This window comes from Rana temporaria, chromosome 8 (assembly GCF_905171775.1).
Source record: "Rana temporaria chromosome 8, aRanTem1.1, whole genome shotgun sequence".
Taxonomy (NCBI): domain Eukaryota; kingdom Metazoa; phylum Chordata; class Amphibia; order Anura; family Ranidae; genus Rana; species Rana temporaria.
Window position 1 is genome coordinate 163,799,393 of NC_053496.1, and position 24,706 is coordinate 163,824,098.

The window sequence follows — 24,706 nt, forward strand, 5'->3', positions numbered from 1 at the left end:
TTAATAGATATATGTTCAACGCGGCTTCTGGGTATAATCTGCGGGACTGGGCGTTACTAATTGATTGACACGCTTCCGACCGTCGCATACATCGCGTCACGAGTTGTCGAAAGAAGCCGAACGTCGGTGCGCAGTATAGAGCCGACTCGCAGTCCGGCTTCTTTCGGCAACTCGTGACGCGCTGTATGCGCCGGTCGGAAGCATGTCAATCAATTAGGAACGCTCAGTCCCGCAGATTATACCCGGAAGCCGCGGTGAACATATATCTATTAAAAGGTATGTACGGCAACGATTTAAAAAAAAAACACCCGATTGTGATTCTAACAACGTGCCTGAATCTAATGTTAATTTTTTTTTTTTGGGTGAACCCCCGCTTTAAACGTTGCTTTCTGACACCTTTATTTCCATGTGTATATACTTATTATGACATCTTTCCTTGTAAGTGCAAGTGGATGGCTTTTTGCTGTATTATAGAAAATATACGGTGGTATTTCTGCTAGTACGCTTTTTTGATGATTTTTCTTTCTTTCCATGTTGGTTGGCATTTTGTGCATTGCTCACTGCGTGTTCCACCCTGTCAGTACCCGTACCTGGGGATCACACGTGTTTATGACACGTAGCGGACCCCCACGATAGGTGGAACCTAAGAGATAGTTGGGACTTCAAGTCCCATACTGCATCGCGAAATACTCGGCTGTCATTGGTGCATGGGGCACGGCCATGGTGATGTCACGGGGCTCATGCTTGTGGGCCGTGACCTAAACATCATTGTGTACTGGCGCCTGCATATTGCCGACTACAGTTCCCATACCGCACTGCGCACTTCTTAGCGTCACATGTACATGACGCTCGGCCATCGCGGCGTTACAACGCCTGAGTGGGTACGCTGTCATTATACATATTAGTGATTGGCCAACGGCTACTAGTGTTGACACTCATGTGGTTGTGTCATGTGACGATCGCAGAGGCGCCACGTGACGATCGCAGCGGCGCCCCCGGAAGTGCTCTTGACGGCAGGACACGCATATGGCAATGGTTCCCTATTTAAGCGTGGGGGAAGGTAGCTGGCGTACACCCCAGTTGATGCCTTTTTAGACGAAACGCGTCTGGTTTTTACGCCAGCACCAGCTGCCTTACCACGCTATATTCGTCCTCGCTGCTCTTTTATTGGATGTTTTATATATTTTTAATATAATTATTTCTGTTTTTGTATAAGTCTTTTTTATATTATAATATATTTTTTTGGATTGCGTTTTTTTTATCTTGAAGTTTGTCTTTTGGCAAAAAATATATTTTTTTAAATAAAAAAAACTTGCCAGTCTTTGCAGAATCACACTATGTGGAGGCTTTTTTGTCTTTTTATATGCCCTATTAAAGTCCAACGAAATCCGTGCTTGATACAATTCTGGTGGACCAACACCTGATTACAACATCTTTTGGGGTACTCGGATACAAGTTTACCTGCCAAGGAAAGGAGGTGTCCCATGGTTCCAGTTCTGATCGCTTTTGGTGTGACTAAGCGCTGTTGATCCACCGCCGCACGGTGTGTTGGGTCCACCCTGGATGGTAAGGGCCCTTTCACACGGGGCGGATCAGTAATGATCCGCCTCTGTGTGTCCGTAAGCTCAGCGGGGATCGTTCCGTATATCCCCGCTAAGTCGTCGGATGACTGTGCAGGGATTGCTCTGTCTTTTCTCCGCTCTCCCCTATGGGGGGATTGGATAAACACGGACCGTATGTCGGATGGAAGAGCCAAAAGAGAGGGGGGGGCGGCGCAATTGGACTATTGCGGTACTGGTGAGATTAAATGTCAAGTGTACAGATGAAAATATAAAATACAAAAGAATTTTATTGGATACAACATCAATAAAACGCAACAAAGGAGTAAAAATGTCAGATCGCCACCATTACTAGTAAAAATAAAAAATAAGAATAAAAATGTCAAATCTATTCCCTATTTTGTATAACTTTTGCGCAAACTAATCAGTATACGCTTATTGTGATATATATTTTTTTTTTTACCAAAAATATGTAGAAGACTACATATTGGCCTAAACTGATGAAGATTTAAAGTTTCACTCTGCGGTCCTCAGTAAGGAGAGCCCTAACAGATATACTAAAGTTCTCATAAGTCCTGGGACTTTACCTACTAGCCGACCAGCCACCGTCATTATACGGCGTCAGGTCGGCTCTCCTGGGCGAGAGCCCGTAGCTATACGGCGGCTCTTTGAGCGGCCAGTAGGGGCGCGTGCGCGCCGCCGGAGGCGCACGCGCCCCCCGCTCGCCCCGACTCCCGTGCGTGTGCCCGGCAGGCTTGATCGCCGCCGGGCACCCGCGATTGCTCGTTACAGAGCGGGGACCGGGAGCTGTGTGTGTAAACACACAGCTCTCGGTCCTGTCGGGGGGGGAAATGCTGATCTTCTGTTCATACAATGTGTGAACAGAGGATCAGTGTTTCCCCTAGTGAGGCCACCCCCCCCCCCCCACAGTAAGAACACACCCCTTCCCCGCCCCCTAGTATTAACCCCTTTACTGCCAGTGGCATTTTTATAGTAATCCAATGCATTTTTTATAGCACTGATCGCTATAAAAATGCCAATGGTCCCAAAAATGTGTCAAAAGTGTCCGAAGTGTCCGCCATAATGTCGCAGTACCGGAAAAAAATCGCTGATAGCCGCCATTACTAGTAAAAAAAATATATTAATAAAAATGCCATAAAAATACCCCCTATTTTGTAAACGCTATAACTTTTGCGCAAACCAATCAATAAACGCTTATTGCGATTTTTTTTTTTTTTGCGAAAAATATGTAGAAGAATACCTATGGGCCTAAACTGAGGGAAATTTTTTTTTTTTATATATATTTTTGGGGGATATTTATTATAGCAAAAAGTAAAAAATATTCATTTTTTTCAAAATTGCTGCTCTATTTTTGTTTATAGCGCAAAAAATTAAAACCGCAGAGGTGATCAAATACCACCAAAAGAAAGTTCTATTTGTGGGGAAAAAAGGACGCCAATTTTGTTTGGGAGCCAAGTCGCACGACCGCGCAATTGTCAGTTAAAGCGGCGCAGTCCCGAATCGCAAAAAGTGCTCTGGTCTTTGGGCAGCAATATGGTCCGGGGGTTAAGTGGTTAAATGAGGCATTTTACATATGAATAATTGTAATTGATGCACATGATTGTTCCATAAATGACCACAATAAAAACCAGTTTAACATAGTAATAAGCTGATTTATAGTAGGTATAAAATAATAATGGTAACAATATAAATTCATTAAAAAGTCATAATGTAGCTTTTATATATACAATACAAATATTGATGCATGTGGTATGACATATAGCATCCAAGTACTCAACACATTTCCTGGATCAAGAGGGAGATCTGAGAGCTGATTGGAGGGAAGGGTCACACCCCCCCTTCACACAGGAACATAGCCAAGGCTGTCAATCTGCTGGAGGTCTCTCCCCTGTCACCATTGTTCTCTTGTTGTCAGGAAAACTTGTCAGAAGCGATTCATGCAGATAACCGAGGAACGGGGCTGCAGCCACAAATTACACTTGGTGCTCTGGACTGAGACAAGTACACACTATAAAGGGATATGCTTTGTTCATATTTCATGTCTTGGGTTTGCAACCACTTTAACAAATTTCTTTCCTGATTTTCAGAAACAAAGGATGACCTGGAAAACCTAACCCTGGAGATCAAGAAAGCGGCAAATAACGTCCGGACGCGTTTAAAGGGTGAGTGCAGCACGTGTGATGTTGGCTAACCAAATATTAGGGACCTTTTAGCTGTTCTTGGAATAATGTGTATTAAACACTCAAGGACCGACTCCTGTACATATACATCGGCACTTTAAAGATGGATATCCCGGTAATGGCAGCAGCTGCTGCCACAACCGTGATAGCCAACTTTTCAGTGGCAGGCCCTTAAACGATAATGGTGGTCTCTGCGGAGGATTCGCCTTGAGTTCACCGTTATCGGCGGCCGTAGAAGGGGCCCCCCTCCCGCCGCTTACCGGAGCTGTCGGTAGCTGGGTATGTCACCCGTCTCCATACCATAGCAGGGCGGAAGCAATGTCAAAACGTCACTTCCGCCCATACGTCTTAAAGGGATTTTTTTTTTGTTATTTTTTTCAAATTACTACAATTTTTATTCTATTAATTAAATAGATTTTTAAGGGTAAAAGTTTGACGCCATTCCACGAGCGGGCGCAATTTTGAAGCATGACATGTTGGGAGCAAGTGCCGTATTCCTCAAGCACTTGCTCCGTAGTTTGCGGAGGCGTAGTGTAAAAGGCCCGGCGTATCCCTGCGTATTTCAAAGGGGGCGGCTTATATTTAAATTAAGCGCGCCCCTGTTTCGATCGAACTGCGCTTGCGCCGGGCTAAAAATAGCCCAGTGCGCATGCTCCAGTTCTCGGCGGAAAACGTCAATGACGCCGACGTGTGCGTCATTGACGTAAAGTCGTATTCAAGAACGACTTAGGAAAACGACGTACCCGACGGGAAAAGACGACGCGGACCCGACGCCATGCTTAACATGGCATACGTGGGACTGGCGTAAGGTTACCCCTCATATAGCAGGGGTAACCTTACGCTTACGCAAACGTCGGTTACGTGATGCAAATTCGTTCAGGAATCGGCGTATCGGGCTCATTTGCATAAACAAATGAGACCTGAACGTAAACGCCACCTAGCGGCCGGCGGCGAATTACATTTAAGATCCGACAGTGTAAGTGACTTACACATGTCGGATCTTCAGCGTATCTATGCGAAAATGATTCTAGGAATCACTCGCATAGATACGCGGGTCAAAAAAGAGAGATACGACAGAGTTTCCTGAGATACCCCATCGTAACTTCTCTCAGAATATGGCCCACTGTCCTTAAGTGTTTAAAGTGATAGCAAAGCAGCCCCGATCACTGCCAGGACACGATCATCTAGTGCCCAAGGCAAAGATGCCAAATTGCGCCCCCTCCTCATTATTTGCGAGCTTATGAGGAGGAAGGGGAGAGAGCACATACCCCGTACCTCCGCCTGTCTCTCTCGTCCTCTCCTTGCCGCTACCAGCTCTGAGCTGACAGAAGTAGTGATGCCATTGTCACTACTCCTGTCAGCCTTCTAGTAGAAGGAATTGGCGGCGGCCACCATTCCTACAATACACGCCGCACCCAGGGCAACCGTCCATTCTGCCCACACCTTGTCCCGGCTCTAGCCCCGATCCTTCTCTTCTTGGGTCCCCCGCCAGCACCCTGGGCTTCTCCCCCTTGCGGAGTGCCCCGAAAACAAACCTCTATGGGGTGCATGTTCGCTGCCAAGCTCCGTGCCCATTGATAGACAGCACGGGGTACAACCCCCCCCCCCCGCGCGCGCGCTTTCTCCTCGCTGGCTTTGATTCGCAGCAGTGGGAGCCAATGAGGAGAGAGAGCAAAAAGGTGGTCTTTAACACCCATACGCCACACATATGCATCACTGGGGGCAGAGGTTTCTGAGCTGAGCGCACGCTCAATGTGCACTCCCAGCACACAGTCAGAGTTATCAAAGAAAGCTTCAAGTCCCCACTTATGATTGGAGTGAATGAAGTGTACGTTTTGTACACTTCAAATAAAGCTCATACAAAACACAACAAAAAGGAGCAGTTGGATGAATAGCGCACCACACTGCCCCTTAGTGCAGTCTTGAATCGCTCCTGCCGCTCTGCGTTGCAATGTGGATTAGCCCTAAATCTGTTTTTCTCTTGATTTTTAGCAATGGAGCATAGTATAGAACAAGAGGAAGGACAGTCTTCAGCAGACCTTCGAATACGGAAGTCCCAGGTGAGTGGTAAAGGAAGTAATGTTATTATTTGGTCATTGGCCGAGGTTGTCTTCTATTGGCAGGATGAGATAAGCTTCTATTTCTAGTAGTAAATATCTGTCAGGAACCATGAATCAGACTGAGACAGAAGTACAGTTAAATCACACTTGTATAATAATAATAATTAAAGGGTAAACCGAGTAAGCATAGTCAAAACATAGCCAGAGTTCAGTAACCGGTTCGGGTAGTCGGCCAAGCCAATGTCGGAGAGCCAGAGATAAACGTAGTAGTACAGCAAGCAGGATCAGGATCCAGAAGGAACGTCAGCCAAGCAAGGCCACAACAGGAACGCAGGAGAAAGTCTCTGATGTTGACAAAGGCGAAGGCAGAGAGCAAATGAACTGGAAGGCTTTAAGCAGGCAGGACTGACGAGCAGGATCAACAGGTGAGTCACTGTGGAGAGATGGGAGCTGGTAATTGGCTGACAGCTGAGCTGCCAGCTCAGAGAAGGAAGGGCTGAGCCCAGCCCTGACAATGTCGGTGTGATGGTCTCCTTCCCATAATTGACGAGTCTTTTACTAGTAAATTACTGGCCAGATGGTCCAGGGAATTCTGTTTGCCTAGGGATGGGCTTTAACCCTCAACCTCTCTCCTCCCAAATTAAACCTCCTACCATCCTGTAAGACCTAAAGTATGACTAAACGTAAAAACAAAAATATATGTTATTGTAGCCTACCAGTTCTTGGATGTGGTGGCTGCTTTCCATTTTCTATCTTTTTGGCTTATTTCCTCTATTCTCACCAGATGATACTACGAAAAACAGACAATATGTCCGAGGGTGACAACACTCGCACACTGTATGTTATCTATGGAGGCGCAGCGTTGTCACTGTAGGAGACTACAGAACATCTCCCACTCTTCTCTTTAAGGTACGGGAAGCGTGTTCTGTAGTCAACCGAGAGAACTGGGAGCAAAGCTAAACGAGCCTACTCAGCGGATAACTGTGGAAGGTCCAAATTTCTGGCAGGATCAGTGGGGTGGATTCAAGAAGCAATTGCGCCCGTGTAACCATAGGTTACACAGCGCAATTGCTTACTTGCCCCGGCGTAACGAGTGCTCCTGATTCAGGAACCTCGTTACGCCGACTGCAGCCTAAGATCTGCGCGGCATAAGGCTCTTATGCCCGCATATCTTAGGCTGCATTCTAGCGATGGCCGCTAGGTGGCGTTCCCGTTGTGCTCAGTGTATAGTATGCAAATTGCATACCAACACCGATTCACAACGTTGCGCGAGCCCTGCGTACGCAATTTACGTCGTTTACGTACGGCGGTTTTCGCGCAAGGCTGCCCCTGTTGCGTATACCCGTCGTTCCCGCGTCGCAAAATTTTAATTTTACGTAGTTTGCGTAAGTGAATCGTGAATGGCGTCCAGCGCCATTCACGATTCACTTACGCAAACTACGTAAAATTAAAATTTCACGACGGGTATACGCAACAGGGGCAGCTGTCCTTGCGACGTCATTTGCCGCAATGCACGTCGGGAAACTTTCCCGAAGGAGCATGCGCTCTACGCTCGGCGTGGGAACGCGCCTAATTTAAATGATTCCCGCCCCCTACGGGATCATTTAAATTGCGTGCTCTTGCGCCGGGCATTTTGCCGGCGCGCCCGTGCAATTTACGAAGCTTATGCTCCGTGAATCGAGGGCAGCACAAAAAAATTGCGGGGGCGCAGGGCAAAATCGTTGCCCTGCGCCTCCGTAATAAATGCGCAAATCTCTTTGAATCCGGCCCAGTGTTTTTTATTTTTATTTTGCACAAGTTATAACATACTTGGGTAAATAAAAACACACAAGTCCATCTAGTTCAATCAAAAAAAAAAAAATTGTACAATCCCATATACATAATCTTGTACACACGTTCGATCCAGAGGACAGCGAAAAACCCCAGCAAAGCATGATCCAATTTGCTACAGCAGGGGAAAAAAATTCCTTCCTGATCCCCCTGAGAGGCAATCGGTTGTATAGACCTGACAGATATGAAAGAATCGAGTGCAGTTAGATCTGTACTTCATTAGATTAGTTGAAGCACAGATGAGACATCGACTTTTGTGTGGCGGATTTGTGTACTGACAATACGAAAATCTGACGTCAAGCCGTTGTCCGCTGAAAATTTACTAGCCTGTCATCCAACATGTGTTGGTGGAAAATTGGACAATTGTCAAAAGGAGCGTACCAACGGTAAGATTTTAGGACAACAGTCTATCAACAATCGTACCGTGTGTATGAGGTTTTAGACTGGGATGACATTAAAGTTCATGTGCGTGTAAAGGCAGGCGTCCCAATACTTGGGAATATAGGGCTAGATTCACATAGAGTTACGCCGGCGTATCAGTAGATACGCTGTCGTAACTCTGAATATACGCCATCGTAAATATAAGCGTATTCTGGAAACCAGATACGCTTAAATTAGGCTAAGATACGAGTGGCGTAAGTCTCCTACGCCGTCGTATCTTAGGGTGAAATATTTACGCTGGCCGCTAGGTGGCACTTGAGTTCGGCGTAGAATATTGAGTTCGGCGTAGAATATGTAAATGACTAGATACGCCGATTCAGAAACGTACGTACGCCCGGTGCTATTTTTTTACGTTGTTTACGTTAGGCTTTTTCGGCGTAAGGTTGCTCCTGCTATTATGAGGCGTACGCAATGTTAAGTATGGACGTCGTTCCCGCGTCGAATTTTGAAAATTTTACATCGTTTGCGCAAGTCGTTCGCGAATAGGGCTTTGCGTAAATTTCATCCACGTCGAAAGCTTTGACGATTTGCGCGGAATTTCGAGCATGTGCACTGGGATTCTTTCACGAACGGCGCATGCGCCGTTCGTTAAAGACGTCATTTACTTGGGGGCATGTTTTATTTACATAAAACACACCCACCTCTTCTCAATTTGAATTTGGCACGCTTACGCCGGCTGATTTACGCTACGCCACCGCAACTTACGGAGCAAGTGCTTTGTAAATACTGCACTTGCCCGTCTAAGTTGCCGAGGCGTAGCGTAAATAGGTTACGCTACGCCCGCACAAAATTACGTCCCCCTACCTGAATTTAGCCCATAGTGTGTGTAGCAGAATAAATTTTGGCCTAAAATTTTAAAAACAAAGCAACTTTTAATCTTTTAATTCTCAGTTTTTTTTTTTTTGTTTTTGTTTATTTTGCAAAAAAATAAAACCCCAGTGCCGATTTAAATACCACCTAGAGAAGATTCTACTTGTGTAAACAGAATTCTAAAAAAAAATTGTTTGAATGACAATTGCGGGGTCATGCAACACAGTGTTGCATGACCCAAAGTGCGACAACGCTGAAAGCTGAAAATTGGTCTGGGCAGGAGGGGGGTGAAAGCGTCTAGTTAAACGATGGTCGAAAAGCTCCTTACTTGTCCTTCAACACCAACACCAAAAACACTGGTCCATGGTAGAGTTTACCAATGCCAACAGATAACAATCCAAAATTGTCTTGCCTAGTTCAAAACTCCTAGCTTTGACAAGACCGATTTGGTCCTGTTCTATCGTAATTGATGACTTTTGTCAGAAAGATCTGAATATCTGAAAACCTCCCACTCTCTCCGCAGCACTCTGTCCTATCACGGAAGTTTGTGGACGTCATGACCAAGTACAATGAGGCTCAGGTGGACTTCAGAGAGCGAAGTAAAGGGCGGATCCAGAGGCAGCTGGAGATCAGTGAGTCCCCACCATGGTTCTGTTTTGTGGTTTCCTTTGTTGACATACAGAGGTATGGTTGGAAGGACAGAAGGGAGGAAGGTAACTGGAAGCAATGTTCTGGTTTCCAACTGACACCAAAGACGGAGTACTATTCCTCCCACTGACACCAATGGCGTACTATTCCTCCCACTGACACCAACAATGGAGTACTATTCTTCCCACTGACACCAATGGCGTACTATTCCTCCCACTGACACCAACAATGGAGTACTATTGCTCCCACTGACACCAGCAATGGAGTACTATTGCTCCCACTGACACCAACAATGGCGTACTATTGCTCCCACTGACACCAACAATGGCGTACTATTGCTCCCACTGACACCAACAATGGAGTACTATTCTTCCCACTGACACCAATGGCGTACTATTCCTCCCACTGACACCAACAATGGAGTACTATTGCTCCCACTGACACCAGCAATGGAGTACTATTCCTCCAACTGACACCAACAATGGCGTACTATTGCTCCCACTGACGCCAACAATGGAGTACTATTGCTCCCACTGACGCCAACAATGGAGTACTATTGCTCCCACTGACGCCAACAATGGCGTACTATTGCTCCCACTGACGCCAACAATGGAGTACTATTGCTCCCACTGACGCCAACAATGGAGTACTATTGCTCCCACTGACGCCAACAATGGAGTACTATTGCTCCCACTGACGCCAACAATGGAGTACTATTGCTCCCACTGACGCCAACAATGGAGTACTATTGCTCCCACTGACGCCAACAATGGAGTACTATTGCTCCCACTGACGCCAACGATGGAGTACTATTGCTCCCACTGACGCCAACGATGGCGTACTATTGCTCCCACTGACGCCAACGATGGAGTACTATTGCTCCCACTGACGCCAACGATGGCGTACTATTGCTCCCACTGACGCCAACGATTGCGCACTATTGCTCCCACTGACACCAGCAATGGAGTACTATTGCTCCCACTGACACCAGTTGCCATCTTTGCCTCTGTTTAATCTACAACTGCCATTATGCTGCACGTGATCAGTTTTGACACCAGCCATTGGATGGTTTGACAATTTGGTTGAGAGCACAACCAATGGGAGTGTTGCCTTTCCGGCACGTGCCGGAAATTAAACTGTTTTAAGGATGGGTTTACAGGGGTTGTAAAGGTACAATTTTTTTTTTTTCCTAAATAGCTTCCTTTACCTTAGTGCAGTCCTCCTTCACTTACCTCATCCTTCCATTTTGCTTTTAAATGTCCTTATTTCCTCTGAGAAATCCTCACTTCCTGTTCTTCTGTCTGTAACTCCACACAGTAATGTGAGGCTTTCTACCTGGTGTGGAGTGTCGTGCTCACCCCCTCCCTTGGACTACAGGAGAGTCAGGACGATCTCTACGTTGCAGATAGAGGAAGGAGCTGTGTGTTAGTGAGCGTCCTGACTCTCCTGTAGTCCAAGGGAGGGGGCGAGCACGACACTCCACACCAGAGAGAAAGCCTTGCATTACGGTGTGTAGTTACAGACAGAAAAACAGGAAGTGAGGATTTCTCAGAAGAAATAAGGACATTTAAAAGCAAAATGGAAGGATGAGGTAAGTGAAGGAAGACTGCACTGAGGTAAAGGAAGCTATTTAGGGAAAAAAAATGGTACCTTTTTACAATCCCTTTAAGTGTAGGTGAGTTTTCTCAACCAGGGGTATGTTCAACCTCTGCAGGGAGAGACCACTGCTTCCACACAGAGACTAGGGCTCCTCCTCTATAAAATGCTGGCAGAGGGCAGGCTTTTCTACTTGGGCTGTGGTTGTTTTAAAAAAATAAAATAAAAACACCTGTATGATTTCACACACTTTTTCAGTTTGCAGAACGTTGCACCTGGAATGCATTTAGCTGAAATCTAAAGTGGGCTTAATAGAACCTGTGATGAGAAAGTACCAAGGCTACCATTACTGACTTCTGAAAATACAAAGGCCCGGATTCACATACATCGGCGCATATTTATGCCGCCGTAGCGTATCTTTTACGCTACGCCGGCGCAGCGCACAGAGGCAAGCACTGGATTCACAAAGCACTCGCTCCCACTCGCTCTTAAAGATACACTGGGTTTCCTCGGTGTAAGCCAGCGTAGGTGTAAGTGGGCGTGAGCAATGCTAATGAGGCGTGACCCCATGCAAATGATGGGCCATGCGCCATAGAAGTACTTAAAATGAACGGCGCATGCGCCATCCCGTGGCCGCATCCCAGTGCGCATGCTCAGAATCACGTCGAAACAACTGCCTAAGATACGTCGAATCACTGCCTACGACGTGAACGTAACCTACGCCTAGTCATATTCACGTACAACGTAACCGACAAAAGATACGACGGCTTGTGTTCCCAGGTCCATACCTTTGCATGAGTTGCGCCTCCTATATGGGGAATAACTTTACAGCGGATGTACGACTTGCACAAACCGTGTATATTATGCTACTTTTGTGAATCGGCGTATCTCCCTCAGTTGCATATGTGCATAGAAAATCTATGGGAGCGACAAATGCGCCCGGCGTAAATATGCGCCCACGATACGCCGGCGTAGGCAAGTTACGTCGGTCGTAGGAAGCCTATTTTCAGGCGTATCTAGTTTTGTGGGCACGGCGCACAGATACGACGGCGCATATTTACACTTGCGCAGCTTATTCTCGAGATACGTCGGCGTAAGTGCTTTGTGAATCCGGGCCAAATTCTTTGGTTATTAGACTGACTCAATGGCTTCATACCAGTGGCTCAGAAAGCATTCCTTGCTGTCTCAGTATTTTCAGAAAGGCAACCTCCATGTTTCTCTTTCAGTGGCGCAGCAGCAAAGTTTTACGTCTGTCTATCCACAGCACTGACTGGTTTATAATGGGGCATTGTAATTATCAATGTGATTCTAACATCTGTAATTTTGTCATCGCCGTTTTCCCTTCAAGCTGGCAAAAACACGACAGATGACGAATTGGAGGAGATGCTGGAAAGCGGAAATCCCAACATCTTCACTTCCGGGGTAAGTCTAAGTGCTACGGCTTGCACAGAGCCCTGACCTCAACCTGATTGAGCACCGTTGGGATGATATCACATACAATGATTGTGGGCCAGGTTAACCTCTTAACCCCTGGACCATATTGCTGGTCAAAGACCAGAGCACTTTTTGCGATTCGGCACTGCGTCGCTTTAACTGACAATTGCGCGGTCGTGCGAGGTGGCTCCCAAACAAAATTGGCGATCTTTTTTCCCCACAAATAGAGCTTTCTTTTGGTGGTATTTGACCACCTCTGCAGTTTTGCGCTATAAACAAAAATAGAGCGACAATTTTGAAAAAAAAAATATAGGGCCAGATTCACAAAAGAGATACGACGATTGATACGATTGTCGTATCTATGCGCCTGATTCATAGAATCAGTTACGCATAGATAGCCCTAAGATCCGATAGGTGTAATTGACTTACACCATCGGATCTTAGGCTGCAATTCTAGGCTGGCCGCTAGGTGGCGATTCCATTGCGGTCGGCGTAGAATATGCAAATGACTAGTTGCGCCAATTCACGAACATCCGCTTTGCCCGTCGCTCTAAATTTACGTTGTTTCCGTATACGTGGCGTAAAACTAAGGGTGCCCTCTAGGTGGCCTAGCCAATGTTAAGTATGGCCGTCGTTCCCGCATCGAAATTTTAAATTTCACGTTGTTTGCGTAAGTCGTCCGTGAATGGCGTTGGACGTCATTTACGTCAACGTCGAAACCAATGACGTCCTTGCGACGTCATTTAGCGCAATGCACGTCGGGTAATTTTACGGACGGAGCATGCGCAGTACGTTCGGCGCGGGAACGCACCTAATTTAAATGGTGCCCACCCCATTTGAATTAGGTGGGCTTTCGCCGAGCGGATTTACGCTACGCCGCCTTAAGTTTACAGGTAAGTGCTTTGTGAATCAGGCACTTACGCTGTAAACTTGCGGCGGTGTAACGTAAATGGGATACGTTACGCCGCCGCAGCATAACGTATTTGTATTTGAATCTGGAACATATTTTTTACTCTTTGCTATAATAAATATCCCCCAAAAATATATAAAAATACTTTATTTTTTTTTCTCAGTTTAGGCCGATACGTATTCTTCTACATATTTTTCGTAAAAAAAAATCGCAATAAGCGTTTATTGATTGGTTTGCGCAAAAGTTATAGCGTTTACAAAATAGGGGGTATTTTTATGACATTTTTATTAATATTTTTTTTTTACTAGTAATGGCGGCGGTCAGCGTTTTTTTTTTTTTTTCGGCACTGCGACACTTTTTTTTCAAATTTTTGGGACCATTGGCCTTTTTATAGCGATCAGTGCTATACAAATGCATGGGATTACTATAAAAATGCCACTGGCAGTGAAGGGGTTAACACTACGGGGCAGTGAAGGGGTTAAGTATGTTCCCTGGGTGTGTTCTAACTGTAGGGGGGGTGGCCTCACTAGGGGAAATGTCTGATCTTCTGTTCATACATTGTATGAACAGAAGATCAGCATTTCTCTCCCTGACAGGACCGGGAGCTGTGTGTTTACACACACAGCTCCCGGTCCCCGCTCTGTAACGAGCGATCGCGTGTCCCCGGGAGTCGGGGGCGAGCGAGAGGCACGCGCCCCTAGTGGCCTGCGCGAGAGCCGACGTATAGCTACGGGCTCTCGCGCAGGGGAGCCGACCTGCCGCCGTAAAATGACGGCGGCTGGTCGGCAAGTAGTTAAAGGTGGAATTATAAGGGGAGTGAATAATCATCATATTATAAACAGACCCACCTGGTTTAGGCCCCATTCACACTTGGGGCCGTTACCAATTACAGGTGAGAACTCCAGCAAGATTAGATGTGGGAGGCAGCCCCGTTGAATCAATCACTCTATGAGCGATTACATCTTTTTTTTTTTTTAAGTGTATTTTGTGCGTGTACTCGAGAGAGGAGCCGGACTGCAGGAGTTGGGAGTAGGCAGGCCTCCCCCAGAGGCAATCTGCCACCTTTCTCCATGCCCCGGGTGGCAATGGTGGGTGTGTGAGGGGGGTCCTCCCACACAGCCCGCCCTACCTGCTCCGCTTTGAAGCCCAACGGGGCAGAGGGACTCCCTATAAGGGAGTGAGAGGATCTAGCCCGCTCAACCAGCCCCGTTAGTCCTTCGCCTCTCTTTTTTAGAGACCGCGTGGTCAAAGTGCGTGCATGTTAACCCAATTTCGAGTGCGTGTAAGTGTGGTGGTTTTTGTGGGAGGGGGGTGGGCGTACTAAGCGCAGGCTTACCTCGCATAGCACACCCTCCGGGAGCCGGGCTGAGACCACCAAACTCAATTCACAATGTAGCTGAGACCGGGTCCGAACCCCTAGCTGCAGAGGTGAATGGCTTGTCAGCGCAGTGCCAATCGCGTTGAGCCACCGCAGCTCCCCTGAGCGATTACATCATAACAACCAGCTGTGTGAGCTGTCGGGCTCCAATTGATTTCAATAGGGCTGCCTCTCACAACTAATCGCTGGGAACCTTGCACATAGTCGGTGACGGTCCTGTTTGCAAATGTGAATGGGGCCTAAAGCCAGCCATAGATAGATTGAATCTCAGATAATTCAGCAGAGACCAGCTGAGATTTGATCCATCTATGGGCAGGCAGGTTGTATTGAAGTCGATCCATCGAAGAGTCTTCTTGTTCAACGTCAGTATCTGACTTCACAAGTGTTCACTTAGCTAAATGGGGAAAATTCCGACAGATTCATTGCAATATCTTGTGAAAAGCCTTCTCAGAAGAGTGGAAGAAGTTATAGCTGCACAAGATGGGGGAGGGGAGAAGGGGGCGGAACACAACTCCTTATTAATGCCCCTGGTTTTGGAATAGGATGTCCAATAAGCTCACATACGGTGGGATGGTAGATGTCACAAACTTTTCACCATTTAGTGTAGGACATGATACCATCTATCATTAAAGATGATTACAATTTTGGCATAGCTACCTACCAGAATGATCTGGTACCTGTGGCCTAAGTTACACCTTTTCATTTCTTCCTGTAGATCATTAACGATTCGCAGATTTCACGCCAAGCCTTGAGTGAAATTGAATCTCGTCATCGGGACATCGTACGGCTAGAGAGCAGCCTGAAGGAGCTCCATGACATGTTCATGGATATCGCCATGCTGGTTGAGAACCAGGTAACCATCTTGAACAATATGGGGTGGGTGAAGACAAAAAGAAAAAGGACAAAACAGGGCCTTCAATTAAGGGATTAGGAGTACTATGTAAACTGTATTATATTCACCCAAACATGGCCTCTATAAAAGCCATTCAATGTCTCAGTTGTGTCTCATTTTCTGTCCCTAATGCTTTGCTTGGAGACTGAGGCTCAACCAAACTAAGGTAACTATACCTCTCTTCTCTGACTTAAGCCTTTATCTGAAAACCCTTTGCTTGTCCAATGTACTAACTGATCCTTTGTGTCCGCTACAGGGGGAGGTGACTGATAACATAGAGATCAATGTCATGAAATCAGTGGAACACGTAGAGAAAGCTCGAGAAGAGACAACCAAAGCAGTAAAATACCAGAGCAAAGCACGCAAGGTGAGGGTGGGAAGACCCAGTAGACAATGGCATAACTGACCTGACCTGACCTGATGTAAGAGCTATATTAGGATGCCATTGAGGGCTACAGATGACTGGACAAAGTTCTTTAAGTGAGACACTACAATTTCGTATGTGTGTGTTTTTTTTGCTTTTGTTTTTTAATCTCGCACTATATCCTGCTTACTTCTTGTACAATTCCCCTCTTTCGATTTTCTAATTCTACCATATCCTGCTTACTACTTGTACAATTCCCATCTTTCGATTTTCTAATTCTACCATATCCTGCTTACTACTTGTACAATTCCCATCTTTCGATTTTCTAATTCTACCATATCCTGCTTACTACTTCTTGTACAATTCCCCTCTTTCGATTTGCTAATTGTACCATATCCTGCTTACTTCTTGTACAATTCCCCTCTTTTGATTTTCTAATTTTACCATATCCTGCTTACTACTTGCACAATTCCCCTCTTTCCATTTTCTAATTCTACCATATCCTGCTTACTATGCTTTTGTTCCTCTGCATTGTTTCATTTTACCTTTTTACCTTCCCACCATTTAAACCTCCCTTGTTTCTTCCATGGGTTTATTTATGCTTCTCTTCAAAAATGTATCTCATCCTTTTTCTTTTTACCATGTACTTTCACTATCTTTCCACTGTTCATGACTTTTGATCATGGCTTTAATACACTTATGTCTTTGCCAACCTTTTTTCTCTACTTCCTACATTGTGTTTTCCTATGCTTTTGCTCAAAACATCAATCTAAATCTCAACTCTCAAAACCCAACCTTCCTTTCCCAATGTTTTATCTACTGTTTTGTCTTTCCTGATATTCTTAAAACCTATGCCAATTTCATAATGTTTTACATTTATTTTTCTGCCATGCGTCAATGTGCTTACACTGAACTCCTCTGTCTCATGTATGTTCTTCCTTCTATAATGGCCCAAACTTGTCCTTTTGAAATCTCTAAATACACTGCATTTTCTTAATTCTTTACGGCCTTCTGTGCCTTTTTTATTTATTTTTATTTTTCCTAATTTTTTTTTCTCTTACTTCCACTTTTTTCCTTTTTTCTCTTTTTTTTTCTTTTCGTTTCTTTCTTTCTTTTTTTTTTTTCTTTTTCTGCTTTCTGATTTTCTTTTTTTTTTTCTATCTTTTTTCCTTCTTTTTCCTTTTCTTTTTCTTTTTTTTTCTTTTTCTTTTTTTTCTTTTTCTTTTTTCTTTCTTTTTTTTTTTCTTTCTTTTTTTTTTTCTTTCTTTTTTTCTTTCTTTCTTTTTTTTTTTCTTTCTTTTTTTCTTTCTTTCTTTTTTCTTTTTTCTTTCTTTTTTTTTTTCTTTCTTTTTTTCTTTCTCTTTCTTTTTTCTTTCTCTTTCTTTTTTCTTTTTCTTTTTCTTTTTCTTTTTTCTTTTTTTTTTTTCTTTCTTTTTTTTCTTTCTTTTTTTCTTTCTCTTTCTTTTTTCTTTCTCTTTCTTTTTTCTTTCTTTTTTTCTTTCTCTTTCTTTTTTCTTTCTCTTTCTTTTTTCTTTTTCTTTTTCTTTTTCTTTTTTCTTTTTTTTTTTCTTTCTTTTTTTTCTTTCTTTTTTTCTTTCTCTTTCTTTTTTCTTTCTCTTTCTTTTTTCTTTCTTTTTTTCTTTCTCTTTCTTTTTTCTTTCTTTTTTTCTTTCTCTTTCTTTTTTCTTTCTCTTTCTTTCTTTCTTTCTTTTTTTCTTTCTCTTTCTTTTTTCTTTCTCTTTCTTTCTTTCTTTTTTCTTTCTCTTTCTTTTTTCTTTCTTTCTTTCTTTCTTTCTTTCTTCCTTTCTTTCTCTTTCTTTTTTCTTTCTTTCTTTCTTTCTTCCTTTCTTTCTCTTTCTTTTTTTCTTTCTTTCTTTCTTTCCTTCCTGCCCTTTTCTTTTTTCTTTCCTTCCTGCCCTTTTGATTTATTTTCTTTTTTCTTTTCTTCTCTTTCTTTTCTGCCCTTTTGATTTATTTTCTTTTTTCTTTTCTTCTCTTTCCTTCTCTTTCTTTTCCGCCCTTTTGATTTATTTTCTTTTTTCTTTTCTTCTCTTTCTTTTCCGCCCTTTTGATTTATTTTCTTTTCTTTTTTATTTTTCTTTCTATTTTTTTTTGTCTTCTCTTTTCTTTTTCTTTAAAACCTTCATGTGTTCTCTTCTGCCATATCCTTTCTCTGTCTTTCCTTTTACACTTACCACAATTGTTTTCTCTCATCCTTCAACAACGTACACTCCTTAATCCATTCCCCTACTTGCGTCTTGGCTTCCTTCTGCTATTTCTTCCCTACCCTGTCTTTTCTTTTTCTTTTTTCACACCTTTTTCTTTCTTTTTTCTTTCTTTTTCCTTTCTTTCTTTCTTTCTTTCTTTCTTTCTTTCTTTCTTTCTTTCTTTCTTTCTTTCTTTCTTTCTTTCTTTCTTTCTTTCTTTCTTTCTTTCTTTCTTTCTTTTTTTTTTGTCTTTCTTTCTTTTTTTTTTGTCTTCTCTTTTCTTTTTCTTTAAAACCTTCATGTGTTCTCTTCTGCCATATCCTTTCTCTGTCTTTCCTTTTACACTTACCACAATTGTTTTCTCTCATCCTTCAACAACGTACACTCCTTAATCCATTCCCCTACTTGCGTCTTGGCTTCCTTCTGCTATTTCTTCCCTACCCTGTCTTTTCTTTTTTCACACCTTTTTCTTTCTTTTTCCTTTCTTTCTTTTTCCTTTCTTTCTTTCTTTCTTTCTTTCTTTCTTTCTTTCTTTCTTTCTTTCTTTCTTTCTTTTTCCTTTCTTTCTTTCTTTCTTTCTTTCTTTTTCCTTTCTTTCTTTTTCCTTTCTTTCTTTCTTTCTTTCTTTCTTTCTTTCTTTCTTTCTTTCTTTCTTTCTTTCTTTCTTTCTTTCTTTCTTTCTTTCTTTCTTTCTTTTTCCTTTCTTTCTTTCTTTCTTCCTTTCTTTCTTTCTTTCTTTTTCCTTTCTTTCTTTCTTTCTTTTTCCTTTCTTTCTTTCTTTCTTTCTTTCTTTTTCCTTTCTTTCTTTCTTTCTTTTTCCTTTCTTTCTTTCTTTCTTTTTCCTTTCTTTCTTTCTTTCTTTTTCCTTTCTTTCTTTTTTTTGTCTTCTCTTTTCTTTTTCTTTAAAACCTTCATGTGTTCTCTTCTGCCATATCCTTTCTCTGTCTTTCCATTTACACTTACCACAATTGTTTTCTCTCATCCTTCAACAACGTACACTCCTTAATCCATTCCCCTACTTGTGTCTTGGCTTCCTTCTGCTATTTCTCCCCTACCCTGTCTTTTTTCTTTTTTTCTTCCACACCTCTTTCTTAAGGGTTCTCTTATAGACCGCATAGAAAATAACATGGACGAGTCAGTAGGTTTTGTCGAACGAGCTGTGGCCGATACAAAGAAAGCTGTAAAATACCAGAGTGAGGCCCGGAGGGTGAGAAGAAACGCTTAGATTGCTCAGTAGTATTTAAAAGCCTTGATGGACCCCAAGTAGCAACCAGATCCCTGCATTAAGTTTTATGCTGTGGTAGTGGTGCATTGCTTTAGATTCAACTCCTGCTATGGTTACCGTACGTAGAATTTTAGATCTAGAGTTTTAGAAATGTCTGGGCTCATTTATAAAAACCGGAAGAAGGAAAATGAGGGGGTGTGGACCAAAACAACAAATCTAGTGGTAATTTTCTGACCCGCACCATAAAAATGTTTGTTTCATCATGGCCTTTAGTCACACAGGAGCAAGCAGATGAAACTGGTCTGTTTCTAAACGGTCGTGGTTCCATGCCTATGGGAGACAACTAAAGGTCTTTAAAGTTGAACTTTTTTTTCTTTTGGTTAGAGTGGCAAAGGGTAGAACCTTGATCAGGTTGTATTGCTATGTGTGTCTCTGTTAAGACATTTTGCTCTTGCATGACAATGACCAATGGCTTCAAAAGTAAGAGTAAGATTACACACAAGAGGTTTTTGCTATAGCAGTCTTCAACTATAATCATCCTGTAATTAATCACTGTAGTAGCGATCAATCACACAAATGCTTCACTCAGTTGTTTCCTAGGCGTGGCAATTGCTAGGGATCAACCATGTGCGGTCAGCCTTAATCTTCCAATCTGAGACACATATGACAATATAAACTTGAAATAGTCCCAACTCATCCCAATCCCATCTACAACAATTGAAACAAATTGGCTGGAAATGCACTTTTAAGGACCAACTCTGCGCTCTGGGCTCCCCCGCTTTCTCCCAGTGTGCCCCCCTTTGAGCCCCCCTTCACTATATATAATATATAAAGGAAAAGAAAAACTGCGCTAACACAGCAGGAGACTATGACAGCAGCTAACATGTGATATACAAAAACAGATAAAAATATAAAAAAGCCGCGCCAAATAATTAATAGACAGATGGAGTGAGTCCAAATAATTGTCTATAGCACTCTACAGATAATACGGTTGGTTAGAACATATATGGCACTGTTCTTAGATTCGGATGGAGACTTCAAGTTGATTGGTACTTTTAAGATAATGCTTGAAAAAATCCAAATCACCAGGTGACATGCATGCAGATAGTGCCAGCCCTCCACCGTAAATAGAAGCAGCTTACCAGATGGCAAGCCTTTAACACAATTGGCTATAGCCCAGCCACGGCCTTTAAATCCTCAGCACACTAGGTTGGAACACTCCGTCACTCAAACAGGATCCCAGGCTCAGGTATTGTGATAAAGGATTGCAATTCAGCTCCAAATAAGCTCATCAGCGGAACAATCAGCGCTCAGAACGATCCCCAATGCATGTACCAAAAAATATAAAAGGGACGCAATAGCGTGATACCGCAAGGTAAAGAATTTAATAAAAGCAGTAATGTACTTACAGCGTCGCAGTTAAAAAACAGCATATAACAGACAGGATTAGTAAAGCCGGCCGGCTTGAAGGAGCCCTCCTCCTTGGCGTGGTGACGTCACTGACGCAGCCTCCCAGACACGTTTATAATATATACCTTTTTCAGTTCTAGGCCAGTGACTGTAAATAATGAGATTTTTGGGGTGTCTTAAAATTAACATACAGGGGGCACCAGTGGCGGACCTGACAATTCTGGTGTTCAATAGCAAATGCCAATCAAGCTCCACGGTGCTGGGCAATGAGCACAGGGCCCACTAGAGGACATTGGGCCTTCAGGCCACCCCCATGAAGTCTGTTACTGATTGTTTGGTTGGAGACATTCACACCAGTGGCCTGATGGAGGTCATTTTATAGGACTCTGGCAGTGCTCATCCTGTTCCTCCTTGCCCAAAGGAGCAGATACTGGTCCTGCTGATGGGTTAAGGAATTTTTACGGCCCTGTCCAGCTCTCCTAGAGTAACTGCCTGTCTCCTGGAATCTCCTCCATGCTCCTGAGACTTGTGCTGGGAGACAGGACAAACCTTCTGGCAATGACGTGTATTAATGTGCCATCCTGGAGGATTTGAACTGCCTCTGCAACCATTATAGGGTCCAAGTATCGCCTCGTGCTACCAGTAGTGACACTGACCCTAGCCAAATACAAAACTAGTGAAAAACAGTCAGAAAAGATGAGTAGGGAAAAGAAAGTCTGTGGCCTCCAGCTGAAACTGATTAACAACCCCCTCTGCTACTTAACTGACCAGATCAGTATCCCAGGAGTTTAATTGACTTGATGCTATATATATATATATATATATATATATATATATATATATATATCTATATATATCTATATATATCTCTATCCCAGAGTTTGGGTGTTAATGGTTTTGATGATAATAATGGCACATTGGTGACCATGAAGTGCTGAGCGTTATGGGAGGTAGGCCAGGTTTGGTTATATTGATCAGTCTTAATTTTTTCCTTTACTCCGGTTTTCATAAATAAGTCCAGAAGTAGCTAGATATTGTGCATTCTTTATTGTTTACCACCTCCTCCTCTTTTTTGTTTGTTTCTTGTTCTATCTTCCAACATCTTATGTGCAGAAGGACAAAAAAATTTGGGTTACGCCTGGCATACATGGAAGGAAATTCAGCCAGTTCACCAGGGACCGGCCAAATTTCCATCCATGTATTGGGACAGTGGTTGTACAAAAGTCAAACCACCCTGTGGGATAAATGTTGCTCAATCGGCACCCCTTGCTAAAGCCAGTAACGCTGATCATTGTATTCTGATGACGGGGAAGTCTCCCTGCTATCACAATACAATGCCACAGTGGGGAGGATTTCCCTATAAACCTTGATTTTGTGTGGATGGGGGAATTGGGTCAGTTTTTTTTATTTAGTTCAACACGGTGGTTGAACGGAAATAATTTAATTACGGTATCTATGGCCTGCTTTACTGGCTCTATCTTGATTTTGAAAGAATGCCTTTGGTCTGCACAGACAAAACTGCAGAATCCTGATGGAATGCCAATGAGATATCTAAGCTGATCTTTGTGCTTGAAAAGAACACTGTGACGGATCTCGGGTACCCCGGCTGGGCACCTCCGCCAGACCTGTGTCTCCTGTTCTCCAAACACACCCGCAGTCAGCAGACTCGCCATAATCAGCCCTTAACACCCCCCCCCCCCCAATCCATGAGGCAAACCACACAGTGGTTGAGGGTTAAACATGCAGAGCATAAACTCTTTATTAAGTACCAAACATACACTTTTAAACACAGTTAGGGACACTCCCCTTAGCCTTGTCAAAGAGGGGATAGGGGACAAGGAAGAACCAATGGAAACTCAACACTTATATATTCAAACAACTACAGTTGAAACACATAAAGGGATTATGATAGGCTGGCAGCCCCTCCTTACACATCCCCAGACCTTTGTCTACGTGCCATGACCCAACGCAATTAAACGCAGCAACAAGGGGGGGGGGGGAAGAAGGGATGTAGCATTACATTACATCAATGCCATTTTGTACCCAAGTCTCGTAGCCCCATGCTTTGGGAATACCGCCATTGTGTATGCCTTTATCAGCTAAAAGTACATTGTTTGTGGAATAAAAGTATATATTTAGCCAAGCCGGGCCAGTAGGCTTGGGTACCAGGGAAAACTACTCCACGAGCCCCAGCCACAGATACCGCCTTCACCCGGTTCCGATGAACCCGCGACCGCGGACACAAATGTCTGGAGGTGGCATCTTCTCCAGGTGGTGGGAGACGGCAAATAGCCCTCCAAATCTCCCGTTCTCTGCTGGGCCATAGTCTGCAGGTAGGAAGGGGCCAGCCCACAGCCCCTTCCAAAACACACAGTGACAGTGGGTTCTGTCACAAACACTATATGTCTTCATACCCCCATTTTTCTTATATGATACAACGTGATCTTTTTTGCTATATATGTAGGCAAAGGCTACACCCCAGTTATGTTGCTTGGTAACTAATATGCAATACATAGTTTAGTCCACAAATGCTTTTGGTCACCACTGCTTTTCCTTAAGGGCTGAGACCTGTCCTCCGATCTGACATTGACATCCACTTCTCTATGTGTCTGCATCCATCTATGGGCTGCCTGTGCACAGCTTCAAGGTATATGCACCTGCAGCAGACCGTGGCTCGGGTTGGAGGACGAGTCTCAACGCCTATCAAAATGAACCCTTCATACTATCCTTTCGAAGTAACAAAAGCAATAATTCAGAGGTTGGATGAAAGATTACAGCATAATACTTTTTGGTGGTTTTATATAGAAATCTATATGTTGGATCTAAAAGAGGAACAACTAAGGAAGCATCAGGGACAGAAGGTTCTGGTTTCAGAAGAGGGACAGTCTTTCCAAATGGGGGACCGTTTCAAATTACCTGTCTTATTAATTGGCCGATGAGACTTTGCTATTACCCTTTGATTTATTGTGGGTACGTACAGGGCCGGTGCAAGGATTTTTGCCAACTCAGGCGAAGGTGCATTTTGCCGCCCCCCCACCCCCCCCCCCCCGGTGACACACACACACACACAATACATTATTTATGTATATATATCAGACCCCCCTCCACTAACTACAGACCCCCTCCGTTAGTATAGACCCCCTCCCTCAGAACAGACACCCCATCAGTGTAGAATCCCCCCTCTTAGTGCAGACACCCCACCTTTAGTGCAGACCTCCCATCAGTATAGATTTCCCCCCTTTAGTGTAGACCCCCCCACTAGTATAGTATCCTCCTTAGAGCAGACCCCCACAGTATAGACACTCCCCCATCAATATACACATCCCCATCAGTATAGACATCCCCCCTTAGTACAGACCCCCGCAGTATAGACACCCCCCTTAGTTCAGACCCACCATCAGCATAGGCACCCCTCTCCCCTCCCATAGCGCCCCCCCCACATGTCCATCTACTGATAATAGAGTAATAAAGTGTACAGAACAGACCTCAGAACAGCACGGCAGCAGACGTATACACACAGCGGTGTGTGTCCCTTGGCTCCTCCTCATTATATGTAAAGAGCGAGGAGGAGGCACCGCCGGCTTCAGTCCGCTCCACCGAATTAGAGCAAGGTCAGATCAACAGGGCAGCGGGCGGTGATAGCGGTGCCGCTATCCACGGGTGTCACCCCTCTGGCGGATGTCGGCATCCCCGCACCCACCTAGCAACGCCTGTGTCGGGCGGGTGACTGTCCTGGTCAAT

At 44.0% G+C, this 24,706-nt stretch overlaps 1 protein-coding gene across 5 annotated transcripts in view; it reads left to right on the plus strand.

Annotated features, from left to right (window-relative positions):
• The window catches only part of STX3 (syntaxin 3), a 119,871-nt gene that overhangs the window by 69,408 nt on the left and 25,757 nt on the right, over positions 1-24,706 (plus strand). For 2 of the 5 annotated variants that reach the window (XM_040321077.1, XM_040321076.1), the window contains exons 4-9: positions 3,668-3,742; positions 5,753-5,820; positions 9,425-9,533; positions 12,494-12,567; positions 15,583-15,720; positions 16,016-16,126. In XM_040321077.1, the coding sequence (XP_040177011.1) occupies positions 3,668-3,742; positions 5,753-5,820; positions 9,425-9,533; positions 12,494-12,567; positions 15,583-15,720; positions 16,016-16,126 (575 nt within the window). Of the gene's footprint in view, positions 1-3,667; positions 3,743-5,752; positions 5,821-9,424; positions 9,534-12,493; positions 12,568-15,582; positions 15,721-16,015; positions 16,127-19,426; positions 19,538-24,706 lie in introns of all 5 variants that reach the window. The other 3 variants (XM_040321079.1, XM_040321078.1, XM_040321080.1) reach the window with 2 other exon arrangements.